This window comes from Varanus komodoensis, unplaced genomic scaffold (assembly GCF_004798865.1).
Source record: "Varanus komodoensis strain SLA01 unplaced genomic scaffold, ASM479886v1 scaffold4, whole genome shotgun sequence".
Taxonomy (NCBI): domain Eukaryota; kingdom Metazoa; phylum Chordata; class Lepidosauria; order Squamata; family Varanidae; genus Varanus; species Varanus komodoensis.
The window spans coordinates 852,681-878,460 of NW_025335941.1; the positions used below are offsets into that span (position 1 = coordinate 852,681).

Consider the following 25,780-nt stretch of genomic DNA (forward strand, 5'->3'; position numbering starts at 1 on the left):
TCTTAAGTCTCTGGAGCAAGGCCTCCCCTTTGGCCAGTCCACATGCCAGGCAACCCAAGTGAAAGGACAGTAGGAAGCCTTGTACAAAGCCTTCTTCCTCCCTTCTATAAAATCTAATTAAGAAAGTAACAATGGTAGAGCTGCTTTAGCCTGATTTTACCAGAGGGTGAGCTGGGCTGTGGCCATTCTATTTCTCCCCAAGCAGCAATTTCTCTGTTCCTGCCTTGCCCATGTTCTAGACAGCTGTGAGGTGGCACACAGCCCAGACAGCAGCTGCTGCTGCACACTGTTATGAGACTCCCACAGGCTATCATTATACCTTATAAAATTATTTTAAAAGTAAATACATTTCATTTTTACAAAACAAATCCCATTCTACCAACTACAAGAGGAACGGGAAATCACCAATGGTTACAGGGGGCAGGCTATAAATTCCTCATAAAGAGGGGGCAAAATGGTTACCAAGCAGTTTTTTCCATGTTCATTTTAACTGAGCTAGCCCCCCTCCCCTTTCCACTCTAAACTGCCTTTTCTCAAACATCCAGCCATCTTTGTGAAATGCTGGGATTATGTAAAACTCACATTTTTTCTTGCACATACAAAAAAATTTTAAAAAATTGGGGATACCACTTCAGTTTTTAAAAAGTTAGAATGAACAACTCCCTAACTTGCCTTTTGTTATGGCAGACCATTTTTCTACTCACAGGCCTTAAATTAATGATGCACTACTGTGTATCCTTAAATGTAGTTCTTTCTTAACATGCAGAAGGAAGTTTATGCCCATGAACACCCTTGCCTCCGATCTGCTGAATCACAATGGTCCATGTAGTGCTGAAGTCACTAAGCTTCCCCGTGTTTTCAGTCTTCCCGATACCATTCTAAAAGATGCTGGCATTATCACACCTGACAGTATGAAACAACGGGGAAACAGGAGAACACCCCGTTTCTTTTCGTATAGATCAGATGAGCCCTAAACATAGGACTTTCAAGTGTGGTTATGATTGTAACCTTACTCAAACCTTGAAAAATCTCTTTTCATTTAATGCTTCTCTTCTAGCAAGGTAAGTGAAACCTTTATGTTCAACAGAAAAATGTGAGGGTTACCTTCGTTTCCATCTTGGTGATCTCAATCGTGATCTGACCATCTTCTCATATATTTATAAACTAACTTCTTGAAGCTATAAAGAAAATAAAAACAAATTACTATTTAGTAATAATTAGGATTTGTTACAATTGGAAACAGATGGATTTTTTAAAGTAAAGTTTAATGTCTAAACAGTCAGAGTATGTTATTGGCAGATAAATCTCTTTTATTTTGAAATGGTTAACTACAGGAATAAAAAAACAAAATGGAAAACACCTGCAAACTCTCACATTACCCGAAACTGCAGTATTAATACTTTTCTGGCTTCACTTTTACAAATTATTTTTTTCTTCTTACAATTTGAAACTGTAAGGTATTTGCACAACAGGAACACAAACTGTGGTAGGTAAGCCAAGTAGGCACCATCCCTATTCAGGTGGATCAGCTCTGGCAGGAGATGGCCAGAAGGTTCTACCAAAGAACACTTGCTGGTAACTGGTTGATGATTGATGATTTTGCACCTGCTGGTTGCCGAGAATCCCAGGAAGAATATAATGCTAAGGTGAACCTTGCTCAGATACACATTAATGTTCTTAACAGTTCATATTCAGAATCATTCTGTGTCTTAACTGTCAAGAGATAATATGTAGGCACTCTTACTTTCTGGATTTAGCACACATTGGTAGACTACAGGAATTCTAGTTTTCTTTTTAAGGATATAATACTGTATTGAAATTATTTGCACTTCATGTAAACTAGTTGTGAGGCAAAACAAATCTTTATGGTCTTTGTCCACTGACTTGGGAAAATTACTTCCCAAATGTAAACATATGAGGGAGGTAATGCTTCCAGGATCAGTCTTGTAACAGTCTTTGATTCATTTGCATCTTAAAGCCGTTTTTGTATAAGCAATGGTTTGGTGCATTTAATATCATCTGTATCCTGTAAGAAAGCTTCAACACTGTTGTAAACTAAAGAACCAAGCATAAGCTTTATGTTGAAACTAGAATGTAGTTTGAAAGATGTTACCCTTGAAGACTGTCCTGAAACTTCAGCTATAGCATCTCCTGATCCAGTAGATACTGGGAACATATTGTATCTGCTGGGGGCCCAGGAGGACCCAGTTCCTCAATCACACATTCTAGCACTCCGACACAGGAGACTCCAAATCACTGAGACCCTATTATTATAGCAAAATCCACAGCCTAAACCTTACGGCTGCAGTCTTCAGAAATCATACAGCTGATGGCAATTTGCCATAAGCTCTCAATATGGCTCCACATCTAGACAGGGGGCTGAATGTCTCAAAGATCAAATTTCACACCATTCCATACCAAGGTAAGGAATCTCAGCCACTTCTACAAGGCAAAGAATCTTAGAAAGAGGCCTGACAACCCTCACATAGATCTGAGCCACTTTTGCTACCCAATTGAAACTTCTGGGGGCCATGAGTCTTAGTCTTAGGATCTGAGCAACTCCAAGCTGCTCCTCAGACTAGGGAAGGATCTGAGCACTGTTACTCTTGAGACAAGGAAAGGAATTCTAGAGCAGGACCTGAAATATGAGGCACATCCCCAGACAGATCTGAGCCAGCCCTGCCCCTTGGATTGAATCCTCTAGATACTGCAAGTTCAAGAAGGGTCCAGGGCAAAATAAGAATCAAATCCAATTTAATCCTCCACATGCAGCCATTCCAGTGTCCAAAGCTCCCTGCCTTGAACCAGAAGTCAGCTGGGTTCTGGGCCCCCTCTGGATAAAGAAGATGTACGTAACCCACAAGCATGAATAGTCCATACAAAGTACAACAGTCTTTTTCAGAGAAGGGTCTTAACTTAAAAATCCAAAGTGAAGAAAGCTCAAAGTGCATGTACAGAGTGTTGCATTAGGCTCAGACAGTGCTGAATCCAAACACCAAAGAAACAGACATGAAAGACAAAAGAGAAGGTTTGATTCCCTCCCCTGAACCACTGACTCAGAAAGGGACTAGCTAGCCTATCCACAAGGCCCCTATCCCATCTGTTTCATTTCTGCTCTTCAGGGGTGAAGCGACAACCTGCGTGACACCTATGCAAACCAGCCCCCCCCCCACTGCTCCTGTTAGGTTCCCAGAGAAAGCAATGACCCTCACCTCTAAAGGTGAAAGTTGCAGCTGGACAAGGAAGATAATTCAGTTCCCACCTGCTTTGCCCTATGAATGCTGACAAAAGCTCACACTGAACTTGTCATTCCACAGACTGACTAGGCCCCAAATTCTTCCAGACTACTACTGGACAGTTTACGATTATAAACTAGAAAGCCCACTGTATTACTAACACTGAACCCTAACAGTACCACTGACTGATGCCCTTGATCTGTTGGACTACAACTCCCATCATCCTCAGTCCACATGGCCATTAGTATGTGGAAGGCTGTCCTATATATGCATCAGTATTAATTTTAAAACTAGAATATTAGTTAGTGTTTTCTATTAAGTAACCGAGAAGTTATGAAATAGAACAAGAGTCCTTCTTATCAGTTACAAGGAATGCGATCTATCTCAAAAAGCTTCTGCTACAATAAAACTTTTGGACTGATGTCACAAATTCCTTCTGTTTTTGCTAAAAGAGAAGGCTTATTCAGAGAAATTGTACACATGAAGGGCACGTGCATGGCCCTGCCCCTGTAGCCCCGTTATTCAGGTTTATAGAATGGTAAGTGCTGTAGAGGGGATACAGGATGTGCATGCTGGTTGCTTGCACTCTTCCTCTAACCGTCCCATGTTGGACCAGAACATCTGAAGAGCCTGTTATCCTGTTCATCTGAAACATCTGGAAAACTGTAACCCTGTTCAGCCAAACACAATTACAGCTTCATTTCAGACCTTACAGTTCAACTGAAGAAGACTGGAAACAAAGAGGCATAACCAGTATGCATATCCTCGTGACTGTTTACACTTATATTCATCACATCTTATTAACAGGACTATTCTTTTGGGGTCATCCATACATTAAGGAGGTAACTCTAACTGGTCTGTTAAATGTGTACCATGATTGCAAACTGATCTGTTTTTTTGCTTCCCCTTCCTTGCATAGGTAGGATTTATTAACCCATATTGTTTCTCATCATTGATATCCCTATTCTTTTTTTAGCAATATTCATCCAACAACTCCAAATTCCAGCTTACTGTAAAATTTAGTAAATATGTGTTAGCATCAATGAAGTGACTCTGTTGTGCTCACTTATGAGTACAATACTCACAACTTGAATAACATTCCTATGCATGTCCCAAATGACTACAGAAAGCCAAAAAAAACCATAATAAAAATCACAGTTCTACCAACTGCAAGTTGGATATGTGCAGTTGAAGTCACAGCCAAGAAAAAAAGCCTTCACATCCAAATCCGCAATGCTACATTAGTAGCGTGGGAAAGACTGACATCATGCATAAGATCTTGCTTTGGGATAAATAGAACAAGCATAATTTCCAATACAGACACTCCTTTCACCTTGTGGAAAGAAACTGCTCATATGTTTTAATACAGGATTTGTAACATGCTTCCCAAGTCAAGTCATTTCTCATCTTGACAGGGAGGTTTAGCTAATTTGGGAGAGAAACAAAACTTTGATATGGAAATAACTCTGCTTTGCTATACTTCAAACAGGAACAACAGTTTAAACACTTACCACAGATTCTTAGCATACAGTTCTTATAATTACAATACACTGTTGTTACAATAAATTACATCTTCAAGCAATCAGAATTAAAGTACAGGAAAGAAGGGTATGTTTTAAGTCATAGTGCTGGATGATATACAGCTGATGCTTATTGAGCTGAAGACAGATACTCAGATTACTCCAAAGGCTTACTCACACTCACTGTAACTTCAACATTTGTGGGTGGATGTCAGCTGCCAAGTCTAGGATGTGATTGCTTTAGGAAAGTGGGTGGATAATGAGTGGCATGCTTCCACATTTCTTTATGATAATGCTTTATAAAATACATGTAAGTGAATAAAACTCATTTTGGTAATTCACATAAAATACAAATACATAGCATTGGAATTGGAAGTGTGATTGGGAGGGATCCTAGCATATCCTGAAATCAAGAGAACAGCATATAGAAAATGAATGCATTGGGGATACTTGTATCTTTGAGTTTCCTTGGAAGATAGCTGCACAATATGCCAAGGTCTGGATGTAATTCTGGAATGAATGAATGAGCAAGCTACAACTGAATTCAGGTAAGAGAGAAGTTTTGTGGTTTGAATGCTCTGTTAATCTGGATATCAGTATTATTCTGGTTTTGTATAGGTTGCAATACTCCTGAAGGACCAGATACATATTTTAGGGAAAGTCTTGGACTCGTTGTCTCACAAAGCACAGGAAGTGGCAATAAACTCACCTGGGGCCCTATCTCATACAGCTAATACTAGCCTTAGTTACCTATGTTCTTGACTTTTTCAAATTGGACTACTGCAATGTGCTTTATTTGAGCTTGAAAATGTCAACTGGTCAATATACTATTTATTACTTAGATGTGGGTCAGACAATCTAATAAGTGATGCCACTTTTGTGCTAAGGGTCAATTCAAAATGCTGGCATTACTTTTAAAGGCCCTAAACCACTGTAAGCATCTGATAATATTTCCTGTAACTGGTTGAGTTGATGAGTAAATGAGATAAGGACTTCTTGGTGGTGGCCACACAGTTGTGAAACTCTCTTCCAGTCACAATGACCTGGTCTCTTCAGTTCTGACCTCAAAAAACTTTAAAATGCAGCTTTTTTCCCTACTGCTCTTCCTCAAGTTAATTGATTAAAGCAGTTTTTCCTCATGCATATATTTGCAGTTAAATATTCTGAATTAATGTACCCTTCTTATTTTGTGTCTATTGTTTTGTGAGGGTTTGGCTCTGAAAAGCGACTAATAAATAACTGGAATAGCTAAATGAATAAATCACATGGTCCACTTGCCTTAATGCAAGCAGCTTATTATTTGAAGTATGCTATTCATCAGGCAAATAGGCTACCTGAGTAGCCTGCACATAATCAGTTGAACAAAAGAGGCAACTGGAAACAGCAAATTTAATTTCAAGGAAACATACATATGTTTAGACTAGGAGAAGGAACTACCTGAATGACATAGCGTAATAAAATAGGAACATTTACCTGGCTGATGTATTGTGATTGCATACCTTGTCAACCTGAATCTGGATCACTATTAGTGCAGCTATACCTGAGGTTTGTTACTATAATGCTATAACCATTTGTTTGTTGTATTAAGCTCAGCAGTCCTTATGTACTAGAGGCACAGTTGCAGGTAATAATTCAGGAGAAAGATACAGTAGCATTTTCTTGTTTAGAAATACAGAATCAAGAACTCCACCTTTTTGCTTTGTTGACATAGCCATTTGCTTATAGCCAGTTTTCAGCAAAGAATACATTCAGACTGAAACTTGTTTTCTTGCATTATAATCCGTTTCTGAAGTATCTATGTAACTAAATTACTGAATGCCATAAAAGGCAACATATTTAAAACTTCTTGTATATTGATATTTAAAGAGAGGAAAGCTGTAGAATCCATCATCCAGCTGCAAGTCTTCAAGGCATTATCCTTTCAGAAAAACAACAACAATCTTGATTTAATACATTCCTATTTATTGCAGATATATTCAAAATTTCCTAACAAGTTTAATCAGATTTACTTGCTAATATGATGGAAAATAATATTTCCAAAGAGCTTCAGATTTATAAGCCTGAAGAACCAATAAATGAACACAGAATAGATGCAGTTCTAATCAGTTTGGAAACTATGAAGGTTACCAAAAAATTTACAACTTCAGCACAAGAAACCTCCCTGACATATAAAAACATTTCTAATTCCTTCCACCTTAGCAGTGGTTAAGCATTGCTTATAATGCCTAACTAATGAAGGCCTTTTGTTGCTTTGTATGTTACATCCCTATGTTTCATGACAGATATCGAAATTTGTCAAACCCTTTGATTCTCGGAATTAATGCTAGCCTATGGTTTATTTAACCTATGGTTTGCTGATTTTGGGTTTGTTGTAATGTGTACACCTAGCCACACTTTAAAAAATGATTTGTTAACCACAGACTCAAAAATAGTTTTCTGTTGCATTGTGAATTCTGGTTTCTTTAGATCATGGGTTAGTATTACATGTGAACCAGATCTCAGTGGTAGCATTTTTGGACAGAACATGAGCCTGTTTCAAGCTTCATACTGCTTCAATACAAATAACTACAAAAATCCATTTTTGTAGACTGAGAACTACATAAATCAATTGGCTCATCCAAAAACTCAATGCCAAGCTTCAGTAGGGGAATTTGTTCTTCTAATCCAGCTCTACAGCATCTCTGATGATCTCTGAATTTAGGTAGTAATTGGCATAAGAACGTAAGAAAAGCCATTCTGGATCAGGCCAATCCAAGTAATCTAACAGACTAGCTGTGCACAGCATCCCACAATCAAGATATGAGTACAACAGCATGTTCCTGCCCAGTTCCCCACCAACAGTTAAACGTAAGGCACACTGCCTCTGATACTGCAGGTGGCTTATAGCCATCAGAACGAGTGGCTGCTAATATTCTCCTCCATGAATTTGCCCAATCCCCTTTTAAAGCTTTTGGACCTGGTGGCTATCATTACATCTTGTGGCACTGAATTCCATAGTTTATTGATACACTGTGTGAAGAACTACTACTACCATCACCATCTCTTCTATACCACCCAATAACCAAGGCTCTCTTTTCTTCCCTGAATCTCCCACCAATCAGCTCCAATAGATGATCCTAAGCTCTGGTGTTATGAGAGGAGGAGAGAAATATCTCCCTCTCCACTATGTCCATACCATGCCATGCATAATCGTTAAACACCCTAAATAGTCTGATATCATCAGCAAACTTGGCCACTTTAGCGCACTCCTAATTCTAGATAATTTATGAATAAGTTGAAAAATATTGGTTCAAACACAAAATCCTGAGGGACCCAAATAGTTACATCCCTCCCTTGGGAAGAATTATTATTTATTCCCAATCCTTGATTTCTATTCTTTAACCAGTTACTGAGCTGTAGGAAGACCTCCACTTGTATGTCATGACTGCCAAGTCTGCACAGGAGTCTTTGGCAAGGGCCTTTGTCAATGGCTTTTTAAAAGCTAAAGTAAACAATAGCTGAGTTCAGACATAATGACAAGTCACAAAGGAAACTGATGACACATCTTGTTCTTATATCTAAACCCAAGCAACCATGGTGAAGCATAGTAAGGATTGTCTCTGTAAAACATGCAGAGAAACACACTCTGTTCTATAGCTTCCATGCTTTACCATGGCGTGTATTTGCGTCTAAAATCAGAAACCTCACCTCCACATGGTTTCTATGTTTCTTCTATAGAGTTCTGCCCAAACAGCGGCTGCAGCTGCAGCATCCACTCCTGCCTGTACTCATCACTGTCCAGGTCTGTCTAGCAACCGCTGACTTGCAGCCAGAAATGTTCTGATTGGCTGCTCTGTGCTCTTTCCTTTTCTTCCCCTCCCCCCTTCCTTCCTTCCTTCCTTCCTTCCTTCCTGTTTGGGTATGCTGCCTTTGCATGCCCATCTGCAGCTTTCGAATTTCAGTGGCAGCAGGGCATCATGCCACGCCATCCCAGCTCTAGCAGCAGCAACTGTGGGGACAGCTGTGCCAAGCACTCCTGTCTGGTCACTACATAGTACCAGAGCGACATATGATTAACACAGTCCTTGCTTTACATGCAGAAACTCTGGTTTCAGCTCTCAGGAAATCTGTGTTGCATGCAAGGATCACACAGGACACCATCAACAGGACAAGCATCCTGAGGAGCCCATGTCTTCTGCTCTGCCTCCCACCCATGCTCCTGCTCCGATGCTGTCCCTGACAATCCTCCAGAATGCCAGTAAGCTCTGCTGTCCCCTACCTGCTTGTCACAGCTGCATGGCAAACACTGTTCAGACAGCCAGCTGAAAAACTCTGTCAGTGTCAGGGTCTGGACTGCTCTGAGGCTTCAACTGGCTAGAATGAAAAGACCATCTCACCATTTGCAGGACTGCCCCCAGACCCTGCTGGAGTTGTGCTTTTGATGAGCACCAGCTGGGAAACCTGGAGGAGGCTCTTCCTTCCAGGACTGGTTTCAGCAATACAGGTCCCTCTGTCTGCTATTCTGCCTGCTCTTGCTTGACCTGTACCCTGCATCACTGTTTGTATCCTGCTTTGCTGTATGCATCCTTTCTTGTCATATTTTGCCTTGCTGTGCTGTGCATTCTGGCTTGTCATGTATCCTGCCATGCTATGTTGCTGCAGCAATTCAATTTGTCTGGCTAGCTGTGCTTTAGCTCCTATACCTTGCCTGACCCTTGCCGTTTATTCTGTATGTCTTGCCTTGCCATGCATCCTGCCTCAAATACATGTGCCTCTGTTTGTCTTCCTGTTATTGACCACCTAGTTGTTCATGACCATGTCCTTGTTTCTGCCTGGTTACAGACTGCTGGTTCCTGACCTTTGCCCGTACCATGACTATGAATTGGACTTGTGGATGTTATGATTTCTCATCAAACTAATGTAGTATACTGCAGAGGGCACTTTGCATAACTTAGCACAACACATTGCAATGTTATATACAAATCTGCAAAGGCCAGAGTTTTTCAAAAAGCATTAACTTACTCTCAAGGACTAAATGATCCATTCTATAATTGGAGGACTTGGCAACTGCAAATCTTCCTGTAAGTTCATGGATGAATTTAGGCAGTGGTGAGTCTAGCGACAGGCAAGGTAACTGTATATTCTAGTGGCAGGAAATGCAGTTGCTTTGGCTTTATGATCCTCTTCTTATCCTGGAAGACCCCCTTGCTTCACCAAAGAAGATCTGTATATGAATAGATGAGTGGTATGCAAGATGGCTAGGCCTATGGAGTGGATCAGAGGAAATCAACAACTGTCAGCTGTAAATGTACTTCAAGACTCCTAGAGCCAACATGGTTGAATAGTCATAACGTGTAAAACAGAATGTACTTTTTTGACATTTCAAGATTCCGTGAATCTGTATGAGAAATCTCTTACATATTCCGCCAAGCTTTGCTTTTTTAAATGCCAGAAGCACCAGAACACTAAGCTGCAGAAATTGCTCATGTCTAGCATCTTCAGGATTGTACATACTTAGAATATGCAACAAGCTATGTCATACAATTTTGCCTGCATATATAAGAAATGTTTACTTAGTTTGTAGCATCATTTTAATTGGAAAAGAGTAAAACATTTTTCCAAGTTATTTGGTTGCCTGTATTTAGAGTTTATGTAGAAAGTCTTCCTTATAAAACCTGCCACTACTACAAGCATATTATAATTTTGCCACAATATTAATATGATTTACATAGATGATTCTTAGCTATTTTTTTCCACAGCCCTGCCCTGAAGCAGAGGAAATCAGGATGTACGTCTAACCAGACCACTACATCTGGGGAATCCATTTAACTTTGAAAAACAATCTGTTAGCTACTGAGATTTTTCTTTTATGACTGAAGATTAATATTTATCGCTTTAAAATCTATCTGCAGTCCATCTAACTTTCTGGAGTAAGACAAAAGGTGCACAATACTGTATATTTACTACACACATACAAAAACAAATAGTGCTAATTTTTAAAGAGGCAGTAACATTAATCAAAGTGATCAAATGACATTTTTTCCACCTCTTGGTAGGTCCTTGCAATCTTCTCCTAGTTACTAAACTCTGTGTAAATTTGTCTTATGAATGGAAAATGTATTTTAGAAAGTTTATCTGCTTTGCATGCCTGAACATTAATAATGGTGAAGTGCAAAAGATACGTTGGAAGCATGGCTGCATATTTTAGTTTATATGTCTAGGTATTATAAAGGACTAATTTATCACAAACCAATATGTTTTACACCTTTTTTCAGGAAATACATTAATTGTATAATCAGATATGCAATTTAAAATCAGTGATTTAAATCTAGCATGCCTCTTTGGGTGGTTAAAATTCATTAATTTAAATCCCTCTATTCTGTGACAGTGAAAACACGAAGAAAGACAACATTATGAATAGGCAGTGAATAAAGAAATAAGCGGATGTACACAACCAGCTTAATGCAACTGAACAAAAATGACTTTGCAGCAATGTACTTAGTAAGAGATATGTACTATATTACTTATATCTGATCTTTCAGGAAATTCTGCTGGGCAAGTCTCAGATCTAAAGTAAATTAACTTCTCAATGTTTCATAACCCAACAGAAAAGCTAACAAACTTGGCACTTTGCTGAATGATATCCAACAGCAAAGCTAGGCAGTATCTACCACTCCTGCCTGCTCCCAAAAGCTATATTTTCAACAAATGCATTGAAAATAAAAGGAAGCAAGAGTTTAGATGCCCAAAGAAAACTAACTGAAACTCCCCACATGTCAGATTAAGTTTAGACGTGAACATATGAGCAACTCCACTGAATTAGAGCTTCCACTAGATGTCCTATTCTCACAGTGGCTAACCAAATGTTTCTAGGTAGGCTAGAAGCAGAGTAATAGTCCACTCCTGATGTTACTTCCTAGCAACAGGTACGCAGGAGGAGCAGAAAAAGCAGCAGCTCCATATTCATTAGCCTCTCAACACAGAGATCCATTTTTACCATCCTCCAAAGTACTACTTGCTAGCAGTCAGTCATGAGAGATAGCTGAGCCTGTTTGTGGATCTAGTAGAGGCATCTGGCTAGCAACCATTCTAAGTCTGAGTCAAGCTTCTGGTGTAATGACCCAAGCAGATTCTATCCCATGCAGAAATAAATTAGCTCCAGATACAGACTTATATTCTTCACTGCATAGTAGCTACAAATATCTTCTTTGACTGAAGTACTTAGAAAGGCAAAAAACACCTGTTCTTCATTCTAACATCCAAAGCAGGTCTTCATTCTCTTTAGCGGTGTGCATTTCTGCTTATTTAATAACCAGATATGGGAAATGGTACCAAATTCCTAGCACTATTTAAAAAAGCCAAGGTAATCAACAGTGCTTTTTGCAGTTCTACTTTAGCAGATTTTAAACTAGGCTTCTCCACCCTGGTGCCACCCAGATGTGTTGGACTACATCATCCCCAGTCAGTAATGCTGAACAGTGCCAGACTTGCGAAGGCAAGGTAGTTCTAATCCCGTTTTTGTACTCATAATCAGGGTATTTATCTTTGTATGTGAAGTAGAGATTCTAAGGATGGATTCTGGAGAAATAATTAATAACACTTTATTGCACTATAAAATGCTTTAGCTTAATTATTGCTCAAACAATTTGGGCTCCTATTTGTGCTTCTGACCCCCACTTTATCTGACACCACATCAAGAGATATTGCTGATATACTCCTTAAACCAGTCTCCTTCAAACTCATGCCCTACAGATGTTTGGATGTCAATTTCTATCAGTCTCAGTTGTCATAGGCAATGGTTAGGCATGGCTGTAGCCTAGAAGAAGCCACTGCTTGCAATAAATTGTCCAAAACCAAAACACATACTCAAGCTCTATACTTCCAAAATAACACATAGCAAAATCGCGGATACCAAGCCTCTTTTTCTTCTTAATCGGGAGGAAATAATAACATGGGACGGGGGGAAGCGGACCACCACGTATCTTAAACAAGGCATCCAAGACTGGCGACGGTCGGGTCGCTTCGCCTCAACTGCTCTACAAGGACAGAGAGCAGCTTAAGTGTGGCAGAAAAGGAGATCTTGCTCCAATTCAGTTCTTCGTTTTAAAAAACGCGCTGTGGGTGCCGCACGACAACGTCCTCCAGCTCCAAAGAGAAACAAGGGGGATGCAGCCCGCCTCCCCGCGCCCCCAGCTTCGACCTCAGAGAGGTCCCTCCTCAGTCCTCTTCCCCCGCGCAGCCAGATTCGCAGAGGCTCGGCACTGCAGGCCCGGGAAAGGGGGCGGAGCCCGAAAGCACTTACCTTGTCCCGCTGCCACCTTCTCCGCCAGCCCTCCTTCTCCTCTCCAGTTACTGCAGTTTCCGAGGTCCTCTCTTCGGAGGCCGCCGCCTCCCTGCGAGCGCTCAGCTCAGAGCTTCTCCTCGTGCCCGCAGCCCAGCTCGGCCCAGCCCCGGGGGAGGAAGGAGGAACAGGAGCGCGGCGCAAAGAAGAGGAAGAGCAGCCGTTCCCCGTCGGCCCAGCCCGGCCCACCTACTCCGCCCCAGGCAGGAAAGCTGCGCTACGTGCCCCGGAAGTGAACCGCGCGAGGACGCGAATGCGGAGAGCTCCCTGGCGAGTCTCCCGCAGCCGAACGGAACGTCCCCTTTGTTGCCCCCAAATGCTTGCGTCTTCCTGTCCCACCGTTCCTTTCTCACGTGATAGGACCTTTTTTTTCTTTTAAAAGTAATACTTCTCTCGGCTTCCTTAGTCATTTAACTGTAATGTTGGGCAGAGGCGGCTGATACTGTATGACAAACCCAGAGGCATACGGTAAAAGTAGGCTGTGGCCGGTCACTGGTAAGGGAAGGTGTTCTTCACATGGTCAGAAGCAGTCCTTCGCCGCCTTTTCCCGGTCTCCAGTCAGTCGTTCGAATTATTTCGGAGATGATCCATACGTTAGCACTCGCTTCCCTTGCAAAGATCTCATGGTTCCCTTAAACTTGTCAAGTATCGTACCCCAGATGTGTCAATAGGGCTTCTCTTTAACTGAAAATAGACTCCTCTGCAGCTCTGTACGCACGCAGTCCTAATCAGTCATGCAGTTTCTTTTTCGTTGCAATTTGGTGTTCTGCACGCTTAAAATGGAAGTGAATCCTGCTTAACAGAGAGCTTTTGCCTGAGTAAACATGATGGAATCGCAATGTTAACTGTCTTCCTTCACCTTGGTTACCATGGGGGTAATAAACCTCACCCACTCCCATTAATTAGTACTCTCAACACACAGTGAATTAAATCACTGCTCATAGAAGCTTTGAGCCTATCTCCCTCGCAATCTGTTGACACTATATTCGCATTGTACCTTAAACTCCCTCCTCGTGGCCTCTGCTCTAAGATTACTCAATCTGGCTAAAAACCTCTGGGATCAGAACAGTGCAAATAACAACTTCATTCTCCGGATGTGGACTTTGTGAAGTCAACAGGGCAGTAGCAGCATGAAGTAGTATTGGAAAAGGGTGGGGGGACCCAAATTCAGCTGACCCATTCACCTCTCTACCTTAATATTTTATCTTGTAACTACTCTGAGAAAAAAGGAGCGAAAGTTCGGCCATAATATGGTTGCCGAGAACCTGACATTGAAAGAACAGCGTTAGACTTGTTAAAGTGGGATCCCGATCCGTTTAGGAACCCATGTTGCAAGTCTTGCTCTCTGCTTACACCTTAGATATGCTGATTGTAATCAGCTTAGAGGGTCCTTGGGCAAATTTAGCGGAAAGAAAGTAAGTTAAATAAAGTCTTCTCTTTCGTTCTTTCTCTTAATCCATTCAACTCATTTGTTTTCACTCTTATGTGGCTCTGGCAGACAACCTACCTGATCCCCCACCCTCCTCTAAACTGCCTATACATCTAGATTAAAAAAGCTTCTTTTGCAGAATACATCTCTGTAGTCCCTCATGGGCTACCTACATAATGCATATATTTCCTGTATGTCTGAATAGTCTAATATTCCTTGTACGTCCCTAGCATACCTGCATTCACTGTTTCTTGGCGCTACTCATTCTTTCTAAAATATAACCTGGCTGTTCTGTATCTTTATCTTAGCCATCTGTTTCTGGCACATGGTCATTCTTCAACACAATAGAGCGAAGTGTCACAATTAAGTCACCCTCCTATTGTGGAAATAACCTTCCAACACACATTCATTAAAATATGCTGAAAGTAGGAACTTCATCTAACTGGAAAACAAACTACAGTAAAGATAGTTGAGTAGACTGCCTACATAGATGGTGCCTAACTCTTAACAAATTCCACCTGCAACTGCTCCACTGCATTTTGTACAGGACAGTATTCTATATTAAATCTAAAGCTAGTGAAGTTGGCATGAAAAGAATGATCTTTGTCATTCGTATACTACTTTAAATATGTGGCCACCACTTTAACAAAATGCCTATGAACACAATATGCCCAAGTAAATGTTCACTACTCAACCTAATGTGTGTTGAAAATTGCTCCCATGTGAATGGTTGTACTGCTGACTGATCAACTTTTTAAAAAAAACATTTGTTCATCTTAAAAAGAATGCATGGATATGTCATCAGAACCTGTTAGAACAGAGAATCCTCCTATGTTAGAGAAATTGAGGAATTTGCCTTTGAACATGCCACCTGCTATTTTTACAACGTTATTAAAAACAATTAGTTCTTTTTTAAACATCTGCTGCCCAATACATTTGCAACATCCTAAGTGATAATGAAACAGTATTTGACTGATCTACACAACCAGCAGTTGCAATGTCAGTGATTTACATCATTTTGATATCTCACCTATTCAAAGGATTATCGCCAATCGTTATTCTCCTAGTGCAAAACTTCCATCTCTTTCATAAACTGTTTTCATTCTTGTACAAATATCAAAGTCAATATTTCCGTTCTGCCTATGAAAGCATTGGTCAACTGATTATGCCTTTATTATGTCACGTGCTTCTGCAAGCTGTTCTGCTAGCGCTTTGCATAGCTGCTAGTGGAACACCACCAATTTTTCTGCTTCATTCACGTTACACTGGATACTCTAAGGGGAGGCTTTTGAATATCATTAATCATAAAACACTGTGAAGCTGCATTATTGGGAAACTGAACATCTTTAGTCTTGGTCATGCTTTTATTTCAGTGTACTTCATATTTTCACCACTCATGTTTCCATGTAGTTTAATGTGGTAGATTACAAAAGCTAGACTTGTTGGATTGCTGAAATTTGCAGCCCATATTCACAGAATTGCACTGAAAAATAGCTGAGGTAGAGTGGAAATAAAAACATAACACAAGGTGAAAAGAGAAGGTTTAGCAGAATAGTCTCCTTATTTTCTAAAATTCACAACAGATTAAGATGTTGCATTTCAAAAACACCACCGCCATCACAGTATCAAGCCAAATTCAGTCCATTTGTTTTTATTGTTTAGGAGGGAAATTGCAGAATGAACTTTGGAAGACACTGTACCATGCTACAACATACTGCACAGTCACCAAGAAAGTATTTTTGCTGAAATACATCAACATAAATATTGTAAGCATTTTTGTGTACATAGTTTCACTAACTACTTTGATTATTCACCAGGGGCCATTTTTAGAATCACAAGAACAGAGCTACATAACATTTTAACACACCCCTACATATAAAAGTAGCCAGTTTTGTTTGCTTCTTTGTTGTAAAGAATGGGACAAAATTATCCTCTAGGCAACACAGCATAAAAGTTATTGTTTGCCAGAAGTGGACATTCTTTATGCAACAACCAGGTTCAGTTAAGCACTTTTAAATTCCGCTCATTTCAAAAAAGAGAATTCAAAGTCAGTGCTTAACTTTTCCACTGAAATCAGTTGATCTTGTTTCAATGTGCTAGATGATGTCTTCTGTACAACTTAGAGAATGCCTCTGTTTTCTCAGTAAGTGTTCATCATACACGTTTGTAGAATAAGGCTAATTAGGCTATTTTCTTGCACAAGTACAACTTTCTTTGCTCTTAGTTATTCCTTATAGTATCTTGTTGCCCATCTTATATACTGTTTGCAGTGGATTATACGATGTTGTGGGATATTAGTGAATCCCATAAATAAAGACCATCCAATATTGGTAACAGATGCTATATTGTGAACATTAATATATCAGCTTTGCCCCAATGATACAATTGCTTATACAATACATGTAATTAAAGGTACTGATCTTTCTTTACACAGTTAAAATTAAATATACTTTAAAGACTCATGTAATAAGACCCTACTAATTTATTTTAACACTCTATTAGTAGTACTATTCGGTTCAGTGCCAACTAAGTTATTGACAAATGCAAATAATACAAATAAAAATGGTTATGTGCCATATTTTATGGAAGGATTTCCCTAATGCTCCAGTGTCTGCAAGAAAGCCTTTTGGATCCAGCAGTTGCATATATTGTTCAAGTCTTCTCAGCTTGAGATATACAATGAAAACCTGTCATGAATGGTATATAAAATGGTCTTTTCTCAAGAAAAAAAAACCCAACTGAAAAAGTAGGCACATGGCAAGCGCAGGAACTTCAGTCTAATGTACATTTACAAACCAAGCTTGACAGTTCAATAACAAAATTAAAATAATAGTATTAAAATAAATGAGTGGATTCATTCAGGAGCCCACTGAAATATATATTTACTATCCATTTTAGCAGCTCAAATTCTAAACAAAGAACTCTCAGCAATCTTTCTTGAAACCACTCAAAGTGAAGATTCCACTCTTTACCAAAACAATTAATTACTCAATAATGTACATGGGAAGACAGCAAATTCAGTGCAGAGTAACATGATATCCAGTGTTGCAGACTAGAGCAGCTTCTTAAATGACAAGCTTTTGTTTTACGGACAGCAGCATTGAAAGTGTTCTGAATTCTCCAACATGGTCTGCCAATGAGAAAAAAACACAATATGAGTTGTAAATAAATACTTAATTTTAAGATGCTGTTATGTATCACTGTTGTTCCATTAACTAGTTTGCAATTCCATTTTACAATCTCCCAAAGACTAAAAGTATAACATGGAAAACTTAACATGCATTAATTACTCAGAGACACTGAGAAGCTTTGAGCAGAAATGTAAGCTAGGAAAGCCCAAAGTGAAAACTCATTTCTGATATAAAACTGTTAAGTCCTTGTGTAGCTATGGGAAACAAGTTCACTAGGGAGGAATCTAAAATGAGAGGGGAAATTAGGAAAGAGAACTTCAGTTTCAAGTTAAGTGGATTTTGTTGCAAGTTTTGCTTACTTCTTAAAGTCCAACTGCTTCTAAGATTTCGTTTCGGGGTGGGGGGAAGACAGAAGAATTGCTAAATTTCTTAAGGCTCACTTGCATCAGCCTTCTTGTTCTTATAGTTCATGTAATATTTTCAACAGGGGTGTGTGCCTGTGGTGTGTGTATGAGAGAGTGAGAGAGTGTGTGAGTGAGTGAGCATGTGTGTACAGGAAATGTTATGAACTCACATATACAACAGTTTATCTATACAAATAGCCTTATTTCAGGTCATTTCTGTTAGAAAAAAAACAGTACCAGATTTCCAGAAAACCCAAGTTCTGAGTTAGTTGTACAAAAGGGCAACTGCTTGCATATAAAAATTATGCACACAAGGTATAGTGAATTAGTGCAGGCTTGCTCTCATTGATATTAAATAAATCTGTTAACACTATTTCTGGAGAAAGCTAGTTATCCCCATTTGTCTGTTGTGTGAATGCTTGAGCAATACTGCTGAAGCACGCTCTTATTTTCCTTGCTTTTATTTACCTTGAGTATATAATCTTAGTAGGCAGGCTGCCAGGAATTGATAGCCAACCAGCTATATTCCACAAAAATATGGTACCTTATTCCCAAGTAGTAGTGTAGTATTTTATCAGCACAAGGTGTTGAGACTTGTCTCCTGTCCTGGACTATTAAATCCATCAATCAAATTTTTATTACAGTCATCTATGGTAATACTTTCACTTGATAATTTTGGGTAAGTAGCCTGGCCAGTAAAATCTAGTAGTTCTTGAAGAGCCTTCCCATTGTTTGATCCATTCTGGTCCAAAGAAACACCAGGCATCATTTCATTCAATGGTGAAAATTCAGGGATAGATATGAGCTCTTCTTTTGAAGCAGGACTGTATAAAAAGGGGGGTAAGGAGAAGAGCCAAGTTATTACCATATATTTTAAAAACATAAATATAAAATGAAATTTGTAATATCCTCAGATAATAAAAGCATGATCACAGCTCACTATTCTATAGTGGGTGGATAGCAGATAGTGGAAAGCACCAAATACATTTTGAGCCTTGAAATGAGTAAGATTGCAATCTGACACAAAGTGACTCCGAAGTAAGCACTATTTGACACACTGGGATTTGCTTCCAACTATATATGCATAGGCTGCATGAGTCTTATTCTTTGGCAGTGAATGCACTGGACATCTCTGTATGCCAAAGTTTAACCAGAGTTCAAATATCAAGTAATAGTTCACAGGATCCCATGGAATGGAAGACACCAGAACACAATTGGGAAAAACGCAGACCTTTGATGCAGCTTATTTAATTAAAGAAGACATTACACTTTAATTTTTTATGGGCAAAATGCAATGAATTGATTTTGTCTTGAACAGGAATTTGTGCTATTTTAATGAGTCTTTTTTTAGAACAAATCAAAAGGCCCTGAGAAGCATAGCCCATAACACAAAATCACAAGTCAAAAGTAGCATCAGGCATTCAGAACTAGTTGTGAAGTTCTTTGTATCATGGTCATTTTTTGATGGTACATACCTCACATCCATAGATTGAACTTCATCTGTTGAATCATCCATACTGTTAGATTTCCCATCTAGTTGAATAAGGCCCATAAGTGGCTTAAATCCATTAGAAAATACATCATGAGGAAAAGAATCAGGCACAGAACATTTTAGGCCTTTATCTTCTTTGCAGTTTATGAGTCCATTTGTCTCTACTGAAAGAATCACATTAGCAAACATGGTATAAGTCTACGTGTACACACAAAAAGAAAGTTTTAAGTATTTCAAATTACAGGAATATAAGCCATCATATTTATTCCTAAACTGGTTGTTCTATAGAAAGCATGATTATGCATTATATTTGAATGGACTAGGGAAAGTTCAAAACAGAAATGTGTAAGATTAAAATATGCAAACTGGAAATTTAAGTGTGTGTCATCAAACAGCTTGGGTGCCATCAGCTCCACATGAAAGCTCTGAACATTTCCCATCGGCAGACAGAGAAATCTGAAAAGTAGCAATAGCACACACTTGTACAATGAAGAAAGTAGCCAGAAGCTCCTCTTTCCATTGATCATTTATGTCACATCTCTCTTCTTTTGCAGCTAGTAAGTTTTCCCCTTCCAATGGGGGAACTTGATAGTAAAACCTAGCCACTAAAGAATAGATATTGGGAAGAAAAAAATTGGTTTGAGAAGGGCAGACTGTTCACTCCTCATGTGATCCTTCCCATCCAGTTTGATCTGTCAGAACATTATGGGGAAGGGAGAATTCTCTTTGGAATTCCTGGATGGCAAGACTTTCACATGGGTTGTGTCATCTGGTGTGTTTGATGTGCTTAGGTAAGCTTTAAGACATTGGAACCCACAATCATACTTCCAGAAAACTTCCACAGGGGCTGTAGAAACTTGTCTCCTAAAAGTTCCACAAGTGTTGACTTAAGAAGGTGGCCTTGGGTTAGTATTTCTCTTCCCCTATCCAACTTGATTGTCACATAAAATCCTATGGCAAAACCAGGAGGTACTGTGTTTATGTGATCATTGGTCCACCTAACTTAGTATTGCAAGTGGCTGGCACTGTGTCTCCAAGTTTTAAACATGGGATTTTTCCAAACCTACTTGGAAATGCCAGCAACCTGGAACTATCTGCATGCAAACGATATGTTCTCTTATTCAAGCTATGGGATCTGACTCTTAAATTCAGACCAGTTTCTACTTTCAGCGAAAAAATAGAGTACGACTGAATGTTTAACTATGTTTATACCCTGTGTTTGAAGGCAAATGACAACTCAAGGAGGCTTACAATTTAAAATCCAGACATGAGATCCATAACATAAAATGTCATCCCAATAACAACTTTGCCTATGTACACACACATGTACATACACACAAAGCAGGAGAGCAGATGGGTCAAAGCAGAAACTTAAAAGGGTCTGCAAAATACCTGATATTGAAATGAAGTATTTTTACCTGTCTGACTGATAGCAAGTGGCTTTGGCTGTCTATCCACATTTAGAGTTGATGGCACTTCTGGTTTTGTGTCTTCCTTCTGTATCAAGCATATTAATGTTATTAGAAATAAATATTTGCAAAGAAGTAGCTGAACTAAACAGCATTTAATCTTAACATTTTAAGCAAAAATAGTGATAATTTATTAATTTAATTAATAGGGCAAGACAGTGCCTCTTAAAGGAAGTGATTCAGATTTTTCATTAAGGTTCATGCACCTTTGTCACAAAGAAAGATCAACATAGCCTAAGGACTTATCTCAGGTTCTCCCTAGTATGGTGTCAGCTGGATGCTTTGGGCTACAATTCCTATCATCCTTGAAAACTGGCCATACTGGTTAGGGTTTTTTTTCCCATTTGGGCTTCTACCTGTGATGGTTTGTCATGTGCGAACCAAGATCCATTCCCACAGGGTGGCTCATTTATTAATTCATTGCTACATCACCCAATAGCTGAAGCTCTCTCAGTGTTGAACAAGAGCAACAAATACAATACAGAATGAAGCAAGTATAAAACATAATAAAATTACATTAACATGGAACTACATTTAAAACCACATTTTTACAACTGAACTAAAACAGTTGATACTTCTAGGCCTGCAGAAAAACAACTGGCAATATCCCCATCCCATCTTCATGTGTTTTTTTGTAGATGGTACATGTCTCAGCAAATAGTGCATTCTTAACCGGACACCCAAAATACAATAAAGCTGGTGCCATGAAGGTTTTCCAGGAAGATTTTGAGGCTACCTCAGAGAAAGCCCTCCTCCTTGCTGCCACCAGCCAAGCCTCCCTTGGAAGTAGCATTCAGACAATATATTTGAAGACAACAGGCCACTCTGGCAACCCAGAGCTTGTCCTATAGGTTGGTGTGCCCACAGTGCAAGTCCAAACCTGGGAGTCTGAACTCATCATGGGTTCCAGGACCTGGGTAGTGGCTCACTTGGCAAACACCTCTTGACATTCTTGCTAAGCTTGCCCAGGCACTTGCCAGTACGTGGTGTCTCTGGCACTGGCTTTCAACCCTCCCCGCTGTGCCTGTGAGCCAATTTCGCTCTACTGTGCTTATTCAAAATCTACTTACCCTACTTGCCCCTCAGAGATAATACATCCCATCTTGACAGCCAACTTTCACAATTCCCATTTAGATAACCACTGACAGCCCTTTCAAAGTGCTGAGGCATTTGAAAGGGCTGGCAGTGGTTGGCTGAGTTTTGTTTGTTGTTTTTTTAAGTGCACACAATTTGTATGAATACTTTTTAAAAATAACTCTTGCACAGCTTGGGAATTTGAAGCCTCAGCCGGAGCAATGTCCTGAGTGCCAAAGAGCAAAGGGCTGATCAGTTTTTCCCTCTTTGATTTCTCTGAATAGCTGCTAAAAGGTAAGTTGTGAAGATAAGCTAAAGGCATGAATTAATTTTGCTCTTGATTTACACTCCTTTTACAGGAAGATTCGCAACTTCTCTTCTTTTGCCCTGGTAGTCCCAGAAAGGTGCACATGTTTACTTTTCTGCAAGAACACAAAAAACTGAAAAAATGCACCCCTCCTTTTTTCTAGAGAAAATGCATTTTGAAAGCTAGTTGTCCAAATTCTAGGTTCCTTTGAAGGGGGTTTTTGACAGGCCAAACGTACAGACATATGAATTAGCCCAAAATTGCAGTTAAAATATTAATTAAAACATAACATGAACTATTTGAACACATTTGTGTGCACCTTTTAAAATGCCACTGCAGCATTTTGAGGGGTGTGTCATTGGTTTTCAAAGTGAGGATCGTGAAAGCTTCCTATCAAGATAGTTATTTACTGATTTATTATATTTGTACCCTGCCTTCCTTCCTTCCAAGCAACTCAAGGGAGTAAATACTAGTAGATGTAGTGGAGATGGTTTTATGGGGTAGTTTGGGGGGGGGGTTGTTTATTTTTTTCTTTTTTATCTTGTGTGTGAGTTTTTGGTTATACACAATGAGGCTACATGATATTAAACTGTTATGCTTAAAATAATGAGAGTATTATCTTTGAATGTTGAAGGTCTGGGCAATGTAATCAAAAGAAATTTACACAATTAACAGAGATAGAGCTGAAACTGTGTTTCTCCAAGAAACACACCAAAAAGAGAGAGAAAGGGTTAAGGAGCTAAGATGTTCATGATCAGAGGTTTATGAAAAAACATATGGAAATTCAAATAGTAGAAGAGTGGTGATTATTATATCTAAGAAAGATGAAAATCCAAAAAGTAAAGAAAGAGGCAAGAAGTAGATTTCTGATGCTACAAGATGAAATGAGAGGGGAAAATTATACGTTAGTTAATATTTATCCACCAAATGTTAATCACATACAATTTCTACAAAAAATGTATTTGAGAAGTTAGGACAGGATTTGTAATAATGACAGGTGACTTTAATATGGTAATGGACAATTCAAAGGATAGATTAAATCAAACCAAAGAAGAAAAACATAACATTACAGTATTGAATAAAATTATACATAATACTGATATGTAGAGAAATAAAAGGAGATGAAAAGAGATTTACTTTTTACTTATCAGTTCATAAATCCTACTCCAGGATTGATTAGATATTTGTGTTAAAGGACTTATTATCTACAATACGTAAGATGAAGGATGAATATCTTGCAACATAAACATATATTATATAAAATAGAGAAAGAATGGAAAGGAATATGAGAAATTAATGACATTTGGGGGTTGTATTGAACACGTATTAATAAAAGGAAAGCGTATTTGTATGATTCAATACAATTTTGGATGGAGGGGGATCATCCTAAAAGAGGAGAAACATAGAAGTAGTAAAGGAGAAGAAGGGTATATATGGATATGAATAAATAATTATCATATAGCCAAAGGTCCTGGTGTGGGGGTGCACTTTCAGTCTCCAGTATCTAATTAACCAAATATTAATTCTTTTGGCTGATTTATATAATACAATTTATTTGTACTGTAAGTTTTTTCTCCTAATTTTTGTTGTTATGGATGTACTATTGCATTGCACTACAATTACTTCTCTTCCTCCTCTCCATCTTATCCTCACAACAACCCTGTGAGGTAGGTTGGGCTGAGAGTCTGTGAGTGGCCCAAAGTCACCCACTGGACTCCATGAGTGAGTGGGGATGAGAACCCATATTACCTGAGCCTCAGCCCCACACTCTTAACCACACTTAATTATACCACAGCTTTGCAATTACAAAACAAAACAACTCTCCCCACCAAAAAAAGATAAAGTACAAAACAGCTGAGCACAGTTCATGTTCGCGATAGGGAATAGGAGACAACTTGGTCTTACCACAGTGTCCCTGGGATACCTGTAGGAGGGCCAAGGAAGAAAGGAGAGTGAGGCAGTCAACAACCAACTATGAACCTGAGTGCCTGTCAGGAACACTGTGACCAACAGGCAGCCCCCTGTGACTTATTGCCAGGATGGGTCAGTGCTTGTTTGCAGAAGCACTAGGGCACATGCAACAGACAAATGAGCTCATCATGGCTTGTCCTCTCTCTCCTTCCTCCTTGGACTTCCAGCAGGTAATTCAATGACTTTTGCAGCATAACCTGTCTTGACTCCTGCCATTCTGGTTGCTGCTTTATTAAAAAATGGCAAGTCTCAGAGATGCACAATTGGGATCGTATTGTAAATGCAGGTGGGAGAATATCTTCACCTTTGACACTATGGTCCTGTAACTGTTATGTGTCGAACTGCCACTTTGCAGGACTCTCTACCTTTTTAACACTTCTCTGAACTTTCAGCTACTCCAGAAAGGGAGATACCAGCTCTCCCTGCTTTCTGTGTCTTCCTTTTGAAGCACTTCTGTGAAAACACTTACGTTTAACCCTTAAACTGAGTGGATCACACTGACAAGAGGGAGATATAGTCCACCTTTCTGGTGCACCTACTTGTGCAGCTCCCTCCTTTTGGTGCTTTCCATTTGATAGCTTAGCATCTGGCCCCGGCACCCCTGTGCCAATAACTGTGTATGCAGTCTTGCCACGTCAATTTCCATTATGATATCCACTCCACTTCCTTGCACGCTCTGACATATGAAACATGCAAGGAATTGGTGATCTGCAAGACTACACATATCAGATAGCTGTAAGAGCAAACTTTCAGAAGGCCAACAATAATACCAGCAGTTATGAAAGCATAATTTATTGTGCATTTTTCTGGGGGCCCCTAGCAAAAAAGGAGATGAAAGAGTGATAGTCACAATGCTGCATGATAGAGCATGTGGCACTAGAGTCAGCAAGGCCAAAACCATGGAAGGCAAGAGTTCTTGCTGTTCTTGCCATATGGTTCCCTAGCAGATCCCTATGACCCACAGTGAAGTTGTTCTTCCAGGTTTAGTCAACACAGCAGCCCATCATGGATCAAAGAACCCCTAGAACAAGGTATGGGTTGTTGCAGTGGCCTGTTTCTGGCAAATAAGCCACCCTGTGGGAAGTGATCTGGGTTTGGATGACATGACAACCAACCAAGATTAGTTAACCACAATGGGTTCCTGTGCCATGTAATCCAGGTAGATGAAAACTGGCTGCTTCTTGCCTTATACAGCCTGGATAGAAACAAAGCTGTAGCATTATTCACCGTTATGTTGTCCGTGTTAACATACGCTTTGTTTAATCAGTTGCCTACATAAAAATGTGTAATTTGTGACCTTCTATGAGGACCAGAAGTGACCGTTCTGTTAAATTGCAGCTGAAGATTAATATTAGGTTGAACAGGATTTACTCTGTATTGAATGGTGACATGCTACAGATCCTGGTGAGGAAGGAAATTCGCTTTAC

At 39.5% G+C, this 25,780-nt stretch overlaps 2 protein-coding genes across 7 annotated transcripts in view; both read right to left on the bottom strand.

Annotated features, from left to right (window-relative positions):
* The window catches only part of BCLAF3 (BCLAF1 and THRAP3 family member 3), a 40,983-nt gene extending 27,731 nt beyond the window's left edge, over nt 1-13,252 (bottom strand). For 5 of the 6 annotated variants that reach the window (XM_044442045.1, XM_044442044.1, XM_044442042.1 and 2 more), the window contains exons 1-2: nt 13,038-13,252; nt 1,105-1,178 (exon numbers count right to left, since the gene is read on the bottom strand). In XM_044442045.1, the coding sequence (XP_044297980.1) occupies nt 1,105-1,145 (41 nt within the window). In that variant the 5' untranslated portion in view covers nt 1,146-1,178; nt 13,038-13,252. Of the gene's footprint in view, nt 1-1,104; nt 1,179-9,757; nt 9,778-13,037 lie in introns of those variants that run through there. The other variant, XM_044442041.1, reaches the window with a different exon arrangement.
* Nucleotides 13,253-16,154: 2,902 nt separating this feature from the next.
* The window catches only part of MAP7D2 (MAP7 domain containing 2), a 63,479-nt gene continuing 53,853 nt past the window's right edge, over nt 16,155-25,780 (bottom strand). Inside the window, exons 16-19 of the mRNA XM_044442644.1 lie at nt 20,951-21,029; nt 19,516-19,693; nt 18,585-18,864; nt 16,155-17,635 (exon numbers count right to left, since the gene is read on the bottom strand). Coding sequence (XP_044298579.1) covers nt 18,615-18,864; nt 19,516-19,693; nt 20,951-21,029 — 507 coding nt within the window. The 3' untranslated portion in view covers nt 16,155-17,635; nt 18,585-18,614. The remainder of the gene's footprint in view (nt 17,636-18,584; nt 18,865-19,515; nt 19,694-20,950; nt 21,030-25,780) is intronic.